General features: G+C 31.8%; 2 protein-coding genes across 2 annotated transcripts in view; one reads left to right on the top strand and one right to left on the bottom strand.

Annotated features, from left to right (window-relative positions):
• Positions 1–13,794, bottom strand: part of LOC145243519 (isocitrate dehydrogenase [NADP], mitochondrial-like) — a 55,232-nt gene that overhangs the window by 25,480 nt on the left and 15,958 nt on the right. The window contains exon 2 of the mRNA XM_080106486.1: positions 12,017–12,108. Coding sequence (XP_079962612.1) covers positions 12,017–12,108 — 92 coding nt within the window. The remainder of the gene's footprint in view (positions 1–12,016; positions 12,109–13,794) is intronic.
• Positions 4,424–13,794, top strand: part of LOC145243518 (NAD(P) transhydrogenase, mitochondrial-like) — a 116,275-nt gene continuing 106,904 nt past the window's right edge. The window contains exon 1 of the mRNA XM_080106485.1: positions 4,424–4,522. The gene's annotated coding sequence lies outside the window, so the exon portion shown is untranslated. The remainder of the gene's footprint in view (positions 4,523–13,794) is intronic.

The raw sequence follows: 13,794 nt of genomic DNA, 5'->3' as shown, positions 1-13,794 counted from the left end.
GACCTACAAGCAAATTGGTGAGGTGAAAAAAATTCTTGATAAAAGGGTCTTGCATGAGTTCAAAAAGTAAATATCAATTTCTGAAAACTTGTTTTTTTTTTTGTTTTTTTTTTTATACATTGGAGGGTCTAATAAGTATTAAAAACTTCATTTTTTTTTTTTTTTTTTTTTTTTAGAGATGGGGGGGGGGTATTTTTCTGACATTCAAAGAAAGTTCAGAAAATTTTGTAAATTCATTGGAGAAATTGAAATGATTGAAGTTATTTTATCATTTCAACCATTGTGTGGCGTTTTATAGCAGGAAGCTTCAAGGTTGCTTCAGTATTGAATAAGAACCACTATTATATATTTTTTCATTCTGCTCATAAGACTATTTCTTTCTTTATATAAAGCCCCCCAACCCTTAATATAGTCGGAAGAGACTGAAATATTGGAAAACCTTAAAATTATCATTTTAAACATACGGTTTAAATTTCATTAAAATCAGATATGTATCTGAAATTTTAATAGTAGTTGCTATGGGTTGCTTAAAGGCATATCTACAAAGTAGCATTGAGGTTCAATTGTTTTCACTCAAGAATTTTATTCATAGGATTTAAATTTCAAAAATATTTACTCAAAGTTTTAAGAAGGTTACATCATTAGGAGTGCACTTATAGATTTGCAACATCTCCATTGTCTTAGTAAATTTTACACAATAAACTTAAAGTTTCTGTAAATTCTCTCAACTTTCTACAAGAAACACAAAAATCAGACACAGGCATTAAATTATATAAAGATAAGGCACTTCTAACACATATTTTATTTTTTTTACCTAGATTTTCTAATTTAACTCCAAAAAATGAGTTCACTGCATTTTGCATCCAGGCGGTTCACCCCCACTAATTGTCAGCAGTCATTGTCAATAGTTCAGCCATTCCCTGGTTTCAGCACCCATACTGTGTCCCAATGCCTTAGCATACCGGACATCATTGGAAACCATTATCCCAGCTCAACTTTCACCTAGAAATGGCTACAGATAATTTTATCTTTGATAAAGCTAACGGTTTCCAAATTTTAGAATATTTAAAACAAGGACCGATTTTATTATTCTGATTGCAGCTCCCATCTTAGATATTATTCTTGTCAAACTTCGACAAGATGCACCTGAAACTCCAAGGTGACATTGGCCGAAATGTTGTGAGAATAATATTCTACTAGTCAGAACGATTTAACATTTTTTTGGCAATGATAACCACCAAGCAAGTATCAGAAATGTGTTGCGCCAGGAAACCTGAACAAACCATAGTACGTCACAAAATTCAATGCTTATCCAGAATTCCCTCTATATTAAAAAAAAAAAAAAAAAATTGTATGATATACATACCTGTGACAGAAAAAAAAAAATTGTACTCTAAAAATCAAACAAATTGATTAAATAGTTTATTTTTATGAAAAAAAAAAAAAAAAAAAAAAAAAAAAAAAAAATCAATTTTTTTAAAAAACAAATTTGAGTTTTCCAACATCCTCCCTCTTCATGTTAAGAATAGCTTTCTAAAAGTTCAAAAGTTTCATTAAGAGTTCTATCTTTTGTTCCTTCCGCCAGTTATTAAAAGTTGAGTCATTCATCGCTTAGCCATAAAAGTTGATTTTCTTATATAAAAATAAAACTACTTTATCAATTTAAATAATTTTTCAAAAACAATATTTTTATTTCCATCACGGGTATATACATCATACCATATTATTCTTTATTTTTGTTTTTAATACAAGTACAGTAATACTGTAAAAGCACCCAATATTCAAACCCCTTACGAATACAATTGCAGAGTTACACTGTCCAAATAGGAAGATGGACATTTCCCCATAATCTCCACATCAATAAAATAGTGACGATTTTTCTCCTGTAACCTTTGACATAGAAAGAAAAGGAAATGCTTATATGCTCACCACTTACATTTACTACAAAAGTATGTTCCTAGCTAACAATACATATAATTATTAAATGAGGAAGAAATGTATGTTATGCTAGCTTTAAATAAGTTGAAAATTAAAGCCGCTAAGATCACCCTCAATCATTTTTTTTAAATTAAGCTGAGTTTTATTAAATAATTTGTTCGCATATTTTTGTATGCAAAATAATTTTATTCAGTCGAGTGATTACAAATTGATATCAACAAATGATTAACAAGTAAATTGAGTTTATATAAAAACGCTTTCATATGTCTTTACTTCCTATCAATAAAAGGCAGGAAGGTTAGTCATGTTCATATGACCATGTCCCTAACTAATTGTATTGCTAATAAAATTTACCGGTTCAACCAGACATTTACATAATTATTTTAGCATCTGTAGGAGCATGTTTGGGACAAATTGTATTGATAGCAAATAGAGCAGTTTTTTTTTTAATTTTATTTTTTATTTAAAACAGTTTTTTTTATTTTATATAATAATTGATTCAAATCATTTTCAACACAAATGAAAAAAAAAAAGTCAGTTGGGAGACTACCTGCACTTAACATAAGGAGAAGCCAAAATCTTATCTTGGCCCTAGTTCTCTATATTGTCTGAAGTATTCCTGAAGTTATACTATGGAAATGTTGCTAACTCAAAACTATTTATCTTTATTTATAAAGACTGAAATTTGCATAATGATAATTGTTATCACAGAGCATCAGATCCATACATCCAATTAAAAAAAAAAAAAAATGAAATTCCATCGATTCCAACTGTGACAGAACATTTTATGATCAAGAGTCATAAGTAGGACTACGGCAACAACATATTCTTTTCATTGTTTTTACACTTGAGTGTGTATCCGTTTATATCTTATATGCTTTTATATAGAGTGATATGGTTCTCGGTTGATTAACCGTGTCGGATATATACTTGAGAGTCAAAACAATGAACAGTATATTCTGTCATAGCTCTAGTCATAAGATACAGGTTTGGTTTTGTCTTATGGCACATCAACCCTTTTCAAATTATTTAATGCTGAATCTAATAATTTTGAGAAAAAAGATTTTATGCTTCAAACTTTTTTATACCTCCAAATTCATGGTATTTAGTCATTCATCGCTTAACCATAAAAGTTGATTTCCTTATGCAAAAATAAAACTACTTATCAACAAATTGTTTTGTAGAGAAAAATTATTTTTGTAGAGCATGACAGAGTTTTACGAAAAAAACAAAAACAATAGCATCAATATTTGGTTCATTTAAGTCAGGAAGTCAATATCTTCGGACAGCCTGATCGGGTAGAATAAGATGCAGGTATATGAGCCAAATAGTGAATTTACTTGGAACAAAACTAAAGCTATCACCAAAAGTGAAACTTTCACTTTCTGTAATCTTGACTTAAAAACCAATTTAATTCCGTGAAATCAAAACTACTATTATCAAAGTTTTGGTAAAGAAAAAAGAAAAAAAAAAAAAATCAACCCTCTGACAGAAATAATCTTTCCAGACAAAATTTGAAACTTCATAATCTGTCTAAGACTAAAAACAAATACTTGAATGAAAAAGAAAATGTGTTCAGTCATCTTTGTGGTAATTATTTACAGGCTTTGGACAAACAAAATTTAAAGATGCGATTTTCTGTTTCGACCAATGTAACCTTCGACCTTTCAAGCACATTGTTTTTTTTAACTGCTATTTTTATCCCAAACAAAGCATTAGTGCCACTTGGATGTAAGGGGCGACTACTTGAGACAAAATTTGCAGAGAGTTGTGCAGCAAGATGTCTGTTCACATCATGATTGAACTTGGCTGACTTTAAAATCTGTACGGAATTTTGAATGGAACCCTTAATTTAATTCACAATGATAGCTTGTTCTCATCCTATCAACCATGATCGTAGTTTTATTGTTAATATTACTACCTGCACAGAGGATTGAGCAGTGAACCTCCCGAAGATAAAAACTCCCAACGTAACATGATCCCAGTTTTAGCAGTACATAAGATACATGCACGAGAAAATGACACACATTGTAGTAGATAGGTGGGAGGAATCAAATTAGTTTTGTATAAGGCAATTTATTTTAACAACGTTAATAGGCAATTTATTTTAACAACGTTAATAGGCAATTTATTTTAACAACGTTAATAGGCAATTTATATAAATGCTCAATCATTCTATAACTATAGAAAGTGTTCGTGGAGAGGGATAATGCAAATCTTAAATCGTTTTACAAAAAAAAAAAATTAAAAAAAAAAAAAGGTTTTATTTAAAATTTCACACTTTATTCTAAAGTCTGAAATAACACTAAATAGCGTGGTGAAAGAACAAACCAAAAATATATAAGCATTAAACACTACAAAAACATCAAATACAAACGGCTTTTGTTTTGAGAATCAGCAAACAAGTGGTGGGGATGAGAGTTAATTGGCAACAATCATAGACAGCAGAGAATGTTTCTTTTTGTACTTTTTCACCTTGAAAAAGATTAGATTACTCACCAGTAGTGGGGGTGGGTATTTAAAAACAAAACAATAACAGGTGCCTGCTAGTAAGGAAAAAAGGAATTAAATTATCACAAAAAAGGTAAGTACTATGTCTAAAAAGATATATATATATATATATATATATATATGCGCTATTTCTATTACATTTTACTTGACTCCATTCAACCCATCTGGCATAAAAAAAAAAAGAACTATAATCACCTTTGCTAGACAAGGTCATAAGTACAGAAAAAAACTGAAACAGAATCTTCTTAAAAGAGGAATATGTTATGCCTTATTGTTGCCCTTAATTGAATCTCAACAATTTATTTCTAAATGAATAAACAATGAAGGCCAATTAAAATGCAGGGCCATTTTTGCAGTCTGACTCAATCAGAAATCTTTAGCTGAAGAGTTTTTTTTTTTTGTTCTAAACCAAAGAATTATAAAAACAAGCAGGACTACCTGACATCACCTGGAGTTCTAATTTCTGTAAATTATGTAAAGAAAATAAAAAAATTGCTTTATATTGTAATTGCAAATGTTTACCCTAGGTAAGTACAATATGGTGTCACGATTAATTTTGTACATAAAGCAGATTGGGCAAAATTTCAGAAATCATAAAACTGAATTTCACATGAAAACAATGGTATCTACGTATTCCTTGTATTTTTAAGATGATTATATCGAAACATTACGAAAATCGATAAGGTAGAAAATTATTAAAATAAAATAAAAAATAGAATTTGATGAAAATGATTGTTAGGCACAGGAGAATTTAAAAGGGAGGTGATTTTCCGTTTCGATTTAAACAAAATGGCAACAATTTTTCACCTGCTAACACGATTAAAGTTTTTGTTTAATAATTCAGTAATATTCAGGTAATTTTGATGACATAATTTGGAAGGTACCATTGTAACTTATTAGAATTCACAAAAAAAAAAAAAAAAAAAAAAAAAAAAAAATTTAAGAAAATCAGTTGAAACAATTGTTTTTTTTATCTGAAAACTCCATTTATCATCTACAACATCTCGTCCCAATTCTGTAAAAGTGCCACAGATTGTTCTTGTCAGTTTCTCTCAATGTTACAACAGGAAATAAAGGACATGAAGATTTCCTTTCCCCTCTTACTTAGCCAGAGGTCCATCAAATAGGATAGGGATTTCCAACATTATTTTGCTTGTGAAATTCTCTCAGAGTTATTTTATGTGTGGACCCCCCAATATATGATTTTTTTTTTGTTTTTTTAATCAAATATTTAAATATTTTTTGTTAGTAAAAACAAGGAATCAATTGTTCTAAAAATCTGATTAAACACCAACATCTAGTAAATAAAAATAGAAACATTTTGTGGACCCCTTTAAAGTTTCTGTGACACCTCCACCACCATCACCCAGGTGTCAATGTGAACACTGGTTGAGAATCCTAATCTAGGTCATTATTGAAAAATGACCCAAATTCTCAATTTGTTCTTGGTTGACCAAAACATGCATTATCAATCCCAACACGCATTTAAAGGGGACCTGTTTGTGTGTGTGCACGTGTGTTTGTGTGTGTGTGTTAATGTGTTTGTGTGTTAATGTGTGTGTGTGTGTATGTGTGTGCGCAACTTTTGTCGTCCATATCCTACCAGGTTGAAATCAGTACCATATGAAAGAGCAATGTCCCGGACGCATATGTGAAAATTAGAAAAAAGATTAATTCTATGGTGGTCAACTGGCCTATTTTTTGGAAGGGAGGGGAAGGATCTTTTTTCACAAGTCACGCAAGCCTATAAAACTAAAACTATGTTTAAAAAGTTTATTTTGAAACATAAGCACTCGTGGCCGTTTTTGCCTTCTTCCCATCTTTTGCATTTGAGCCCGGACACCATGGCTCATTTTTTTTTTGCAGTCATACGGACATTCCCTGCTATTTTGATCGAAAGAAAATTTGTTTTGATTCATTTTTTTTTTTTAGGGATTGGGGTGAGGGGAGAAGTCCAGGGCACAGGTAATAAAAAGTGTTCAATATCTGGTGGGGAGGTTGTCACATACTTCTTTTTTGAGACGATTACATTTTCATGTTTCTATCCGCTTTAATATCTTTTTTTAAATTGTTGTTTAGGTAACGATAGAGCTGACAATTAATGAAAAACTGTTCAATATCCTTAGTATAGCAGGTGTGCCCAAACGGAATTTCATGTAGACCCCGGCAACGCTAGGTATCTATGCTATATATAATAAATGGATTAGACGGTGAGGTTTTTAATTTGCATGAAAACCCCCAAACTATCCTCTTCTCCTTAAATATAAAATAATGGGAATAGTTTGCAGAACAAGTTTTTTGACGCTAATTCCTATAGGCACCGATAGACTCGCAGTTGTGACACGAGAAGTTCTGAATTTTACAGAGTTTGAAGACGGATGATATAAATAAAAAGACAGGATTTTTTTTCAGTCAAATAAGTCTTCAAGCGTATTTTTTGTTTACTTATATTGCTTATTGCATACACCAAATACCTTTGATTTGTGAAATTTTAACAATGAAACATCAATTAATATTTAAGTTTCAGTTATAGTCAGTTAAAGTCTTCCCATATTTTCCACACAACTGTACCTGGAACCGGTAATGACTCAAAATAGTCCCTTCACTTTTTTCTCATGTCTGTACCCCCTCCTTTTTTTTTTTTTTTTTTTTTTTTTTTATTATTAAGTTTTATCAAAAACACTTTTTTCCAATTTTTTTTTTTTTAATTACTCTTAAGAATTAGTGAAAACACTGATTTATAAAAACCTCATGAAAAAAAGCATAAAAAGTGCAAATGAAGACTAATATTATTCTTATTTCTATAATTCCATAAACAGAATTTAATTATATAGATTTCAATAAATCACTCCAAAAATACAAATACTGAATAAAAATTTTTTAAAAAGTGAAGGGACAATCTAAAATAGTTGGGGGTTCTGGTTATAGTCACATGAAAAATACAGAAAGCCTATAGCCAACTATAACCTCAGTTTCTTTGAAGTATTGGAAATGATTTTTAGAGCGCATAATATGGGAACAATATTGAAAATTCAAATATTTCAGATTTGCATCAAATATGATCCATAATCATCAAACACCAATTAAACAAACCTCTTAAAGACTAAGACTTGAATTTTAGACATTTTCTAGAATTATATCATGTGTGGAATTTGAATCTAAATTAGGATAAAGATTTTTGACACATGTTTTAGTATCATATCTTCCTTTGAATGTTTGTGACAAGATATACACTGGTGCAAAACTGTTCTGAAGATTAATTTTACCCGTCCTGGGACGGGTATACAAAAATGAAAATATTTTAACTTGGATTATTTGTAATTTATGCTGTCAAATGAAGGCAGGATACAAATGAAGATCACCCCACCCAGCATTTGACTTGGATAAGAAGCCACAATGAAAAGAAGTCTTCACAAGATCACCTTAACACCCTTTCCCACATAAGTGAAGGGAGACGTAGAGGAAGAGGCATAAATTAGATTCATGCAATATAGCCGGCCAAGATCGTATAACATGCCCAGACAAATCTAAAAAATAAAATTCTAGCAACCATAACTTATGCCTCCCCCCTGTACTCATAAAGGCTGTATGTGAGACCAGGTTGATTTTTCAAGTGGCCGTCCACAACACTTGTTATATAAAACTGGCTGTCTTTACTCAGCATTATTTTTCCAAGTTTTCCACTCAGACAATTCAAGACCATTTTTTTTTTTAATAAGATTTTTAAAGATTTGGATTTTCCCATATATATTTTTTTTTTATTACTAGCAGAGCTATCTAGTAAAAAGTGTAACGTTTCTATTAACACTTCTACCCCCACCCCCCCACTCATCCTATCCTCTTTCGTCCAGCCCATTCCTATCCAGATGGACACACCTTTCCTTTATATAATAGATTCCTGAAATTTGTCCAGATTTTCTTTCAAAATTAGTATACAATGCTGAAAAAAAAAAATAAATAAATAAATAAAAAACGCCCCTCCTGATGAAAACTAGCCCAGTCGTTCAGAGAATTAAGAACTTTGTAAATTTTAGATATTTATCCAGCACAATGCTGAGCAAGGCTACCAACTTTGTGGATCTTTGTTTTGTAGTTTTTGACTTTTAGTTAGACATAAGTCATACATCATCCACTATGACTATACCATTCCTACAGCTACATGCCTAAAAAACAGAGCTATTACACATTAAGATGGGACAAGAAGAAAGAAGCAAACATGGTAGAACTTAGTGTCCCCAACAGAGCCGAGAGGGAAACATAAAATACCAAGGTCTTATGTATGACATGAAAAGAAACTGGAATCTTAGGAAGATCTATCATTCTAGTAAATTATAGAAGCAACTGGACTTGTAAAAAATTTCAATAACTACCTGGCAAATACACCTGGTGAACCAAGTGCAGAAGAAATTCAAACAATCACACTTAAAGGGACGGTTAGAATGTTAAAAAGATCTCAGTTGGAATGTCTGAGGTAGTAGGTGAATGTCTGGCTTCTAGTAGGATGCCCCATCCCCAGCTTGAACAAAATGATAAGAAAATTGGAGGGAGAGATGTAACAACTATTCTTTATAACAGATCGAAATAAATATTTGATTATTACTATTAGATTAAAAATAATTCAAAGTGTACTTATCAAAGTTATGTATGAGAAATAAAGATGCTCATATTATTCGGACGACTATTCTCATTGTGATAATTTTATGTTCTGACTGATGTAACCTCTGACCTCAGGTTATGAATATAAACGTGACGATAATAGTTGTCCAAAGAATCCAAATCCCTATCTATAAATTCCGAAACAGTACCATTTTATCTTTTTAAATAAAACAGTAAATGTAGGTGTGTGAAAACATGTAACCGCTAAACTCATAATACTGAAATTAACAGAAAATAGTAAATCATATGCCAGGGATGATTTATAACTAGTAAAATCTTTGTTTGGATGGATACAGAAATAAGTCAGATAAGTTGAAATGCAAAATATTCTTTTCAATTTGCTGAGATATTTCTGTTACTTTTGCACATGTGCAAATTCATTCATAGCTTGAAGTGGTTTAATTTTAAATCTTATTTATTTGTTGATAGCTCAAATGATAGGGAGCGCAGCTGGAGCTTTAAATATTTCAGTTTCGATTTAAGAATTTGGCGCTGTAATAATAAATCTGTAGGAATTAAAATATATTTAAGCAAATTTAACGACCAGGCAACACCTGGGTGCCCTCTGCTAGTTATCCGTAAAAAAAGAACATAAAAACAGTGCAAAACTTCTGTTCACATAATCTTACCTATCCTGAAATGGATATTCTTCTAGTAACATATATATATATAAAGTCAAAATGTGTGTTTGTATGTTTGCCAAAACTGACACACACGACGAATCCTCACTAGATCAGTATCGTTTTGAAGCTTAGTCCTTCGGACGACAAATATAAAAAAATTGGCCAAAAACATTCATTCCTTCACCCTCAACTGGACAGTTGTTTTACAAGGAGGGATCAGTTTTCGCATTGATATTTTCGCAAGTCATTGTCTCCGTCGGATTAACTACGCTTAATTTCAATACTCGCGACTTCCGTTTGCACCATGGAGGCATCGGCTAAGATGTTACATTTTTTTTTTTAAACCTTTTTTTTTCTCCTTCGCATTATGGATTCGAGCCTTCCTGCCCACTATCACTTTATTTTTTTTTTAACACCTCTCTCCACCCGGGCTGCCTACTGTTGTTTTGATACCCCCCCCCCCGCTACTATCACTCCCCCCCCACACACACACACTTGGGGTTTCTTACTACATCACCTACACATACACCTAGGCAATGCCGGGTACCCCCGCTAGTGCCATATAAACAATAAACGGATAAAATCCTTTGCTCAAGCAAGTTACTTTTTTTGACATCACCATAGCTTTATGTCTTGGTTATGTTGATAGAAATCATACTAATACTTGTTGATAAATTTATAAACAAAAGTTTATCCAAACATAAGCTAAAGAGCAAGAGATATGCGATGAAATAGATTTTGTTATATCAGTTATTAAATACATGCTGTCACCTGCCTTAAGACACCTTACTAAAGATATCCCCTCTCTCTTGTTAATGTTTTGCTGGCCAATGAAAAGTGAGAAGGCTCTGCCTGGAAATCACGTGGTTTGTGTAACTTCCATCCAGTGCAACTTCACCCAATCTAACTTTCCCATTAACACGACTGCTACTATACAATATAAATTGTTTCAACGATCAACAATTCTAAATTTAAAATAGATCTATCTAGAAAAGTGAAAATGTCTTTGCGTCTGTACATTTTCCTACCAAATAACTCCATCAATTTTCGGTATACAGACTCGAAATTTGGCATAAGGGGTATTGAGACTTGGGAAAATCTTTTTGATTGGTTTACGGCCAGAAATTTTGCTGTTAAGGGGTCAAAGTTCAACGATTTGACCTTTGAGAACTCTACCAAACTCCTCCACCAATTTTGGGTCTAAACACTTGAAATTTTAGATATAGATTACTTGGACAGGGATCTAACTTTATAATTCTATCTGAGCCCAAAACAATAAATGCTAAGGGAGGTCAAAATTGGGGTCAAAGTTAAAAAAAAAAAAAAAAAAAAAAAAAAAATTGATGTTTGCAATCTCTACCAACTTTTCTCTATGGTAGTTAAGGAAGACTATTATATAGAAAGGTATTACCGTACATATTCACACTTTTTAATATATACATAGGCACGTAAAGTTATGAACAGTACATAGAGCCCGAGCAAAGCCGGGCGGAACTGCTAGTATATCTAGAAAAGTGAAATTGTCTGTCTGTGTATGAATATGTGTATATACATTTCGTTATCAAACTCAATTTTCAGTCTACAGACTTGAGATTTGACATAAGGGGTATTGAGATTTGGGAAAATCTTTTTAATCAGTTTTTGGCTAGAAATTAGGCTGTCAAGGGGTCAAAGTTCAACGATTTGACCTTTGAAAACTCTACCAAACTCCTCCACCAATTTTAGGTCTAAACATTTGAAATTTTAGATGTAGGTTACTTGGACATGGATGAAACTCTTTAATTTCATTTGGGCCCAAAACAATAAATGTTAAGGGGTCAAAGTTAAAAAAAATTTGACATCTGTGGTCTACCAAATTACTGAGCCAATTTTTAGTCTAAACATTTAAAATTTTACATAAAGAGTATTCAGACATGCAGCAAGTATTTTAATCAGTTTTTGGATGAAAATTTGGTTGCCAAGATGTCAAAGTTGAAAGAGTTGACCTTTGCAGACTCTACCAAACCCCTTCGCCAATTTTGTGTCTAAACACTTGAAATTTTAGATGTAGCTTACTTGGACATGAGTCAAACTTTTAATATATACATATACACAAAGTTATAAACATTAAATAGGTCCCGGGCAAAGTCGGGATGAACTGCTAGTTTTAAATAAAATTAGAATTGAAGATTATTTTAAAAGTTCTTTGAGAACTTAACATGTGCCCCTTCCGATTCTGTTCACGCTAGAAACTCTTTACTAGTCATAAATTGTATTGTATCAAAAATAAAAAAAAATTAGAAAATTACCGTTTCTTTGATCTTCTCCCAGATAATCCGTGTCATTTCATCACCATCGAGCTCAACGACAGGATTAGCCACTTCAATCCGCTTCTTGGCATCTGGACAGAGAAATGAGATAATCTAATTAGCAATCGCAATAATTCCAGAGATTAACAAAAATTGATATGGAAAGAGAAAGAGAAACAAAGCTTTTCAGGTTCTTTTTATTTAAAGAGAAACAGGGAGAGGGGGGCATGTGATAGCAAACGTTTGTGTTCATGCACCAGCAATCTTCGATCAAAACCAACGTTCTTGCTGACATTTTTAGACAGATTAAAAGTTTTATTTTTTTTCTTTTCACAAAATTTGATCTAAATAGAAGATAAATAAAGCATGAATTCCAAATTTTAGTTTTTTTTTTGTTTTTTGAGGGAAGAGGGACAAATGTCTGCGCATTAATGCACGAGTGATCTGATCAAAACCATAGCATATTTGAAACCAGCCGGTTCCTGCTCACAGAAAATGTGAAACTGAATGTATAAAAAGGGGAAACCCATTCCTAAAACATTCTTTTCATACGATGATTTTTCCATTTATTAGCGAAATTCAGGCTGCTTTATTGATAGATCATGTGAAAATTCATATATAAAATTTATAATCCTAAAAATCTGTGAATCTTGCGCTCTTGTTTGAATTTTGTCTTTGACTATAGAGCGATTCCATATTTTGAAAGAGATGGCAGGTGAATTGATATATATATATATATAAACTAGCATTTCAGCCCGGCGTTGCCCAGGTGATGTGAGGTGTATGTTGAGCACAAAAAAAAAAAAAAACGGTCAATTTTTTTTTAAAACTTTGACCCCTATTATGACCCTTTAATCTTTATTGTTTTGGGCTCAAATCAAATTATTAAGTTAGATCCATGTTCAAGGAACCAATATATAAAATTTCAAGTGTTTATATCCAAAATTGTTGGAGGAGTTTGGTAGAGTTCTCAAAGGTCAAATCATTGAATTTAGCCCCTTAACAGCCAAATTTCTGGCTGAAAACAGATTACAAAGATTTTCCCAAATCTCAGTACCCTGTATATCAAATTTTGAGTCTTTAAACTTAAAGTTGACAGAGTTATTGAGTAGGAAAATGTACACAGACACATTCACTTATATATATATATATATTAGTACCCATGACCCGTTGGGTCAGTATATGCTATAGCTAGCCATAGAGTAGTGAGTATATAGAATTAATGTATAAATGTGCAAAAATTGAATGCATGCAGGTGAAAACAATTTCGTGTGCGCATGCATCATATGTAAACATTTTTAAACCAATTATAAAGGTATTACAAAAAGAAAAAAGATTTTGATAGATCAACTAGTTTGTTTTTTTTTACATTAGAAAAACATGTTTTGTTGTTTGTTTGAAAATGATTCCAACTTGCAGCGAAAATACAATCAAAATAATCGTTTCAAAAATTTGGGACGCTAAAAGCATACATGGTAATTTATTATCTTTGGTTTAATATTTTGTTTATACTACTATTCTTAGAAAAATAATGGTTCTCCTGTAGGAGAGGTTTCCTTCGTTTCTACTTTCGCTTTTCTCAGTCACATGTTCTTATTCTGTTTGTCAATTGTTTCACGAATGTGCATGCGTGAATGGTTCACATGAAAGATTCCTTATGTTAAGAACAAGTTATGTTTGAAAACACTTTAAAACATTGTGTCAAGCATACCTCTTTTTTTACTTACAAGTGAACGGCTTAGAAAAACAATGCTCGTATATCTCAGTTTCTTTCTTTT

Source organism: Euprymna scolopes, chromosome 22 (genome assembly GCF_053919585.1).
Source record: "Euprymna scolopes isolate OS-2025 chromosome 22, ASM5391958v1, whole genome shotgun sequence".
Taxonomy (NCBI): Eukaryota; Metazoa; Mollusca; class Cephalopoda; order Sepiida; family Sepiolidae; genus Euprymna; species Euprymna scolopes.
Note: the sequence above shows the minus strand (reverse complement) of the source record. Positions and strands in the feature narration are given on the sequence as shown.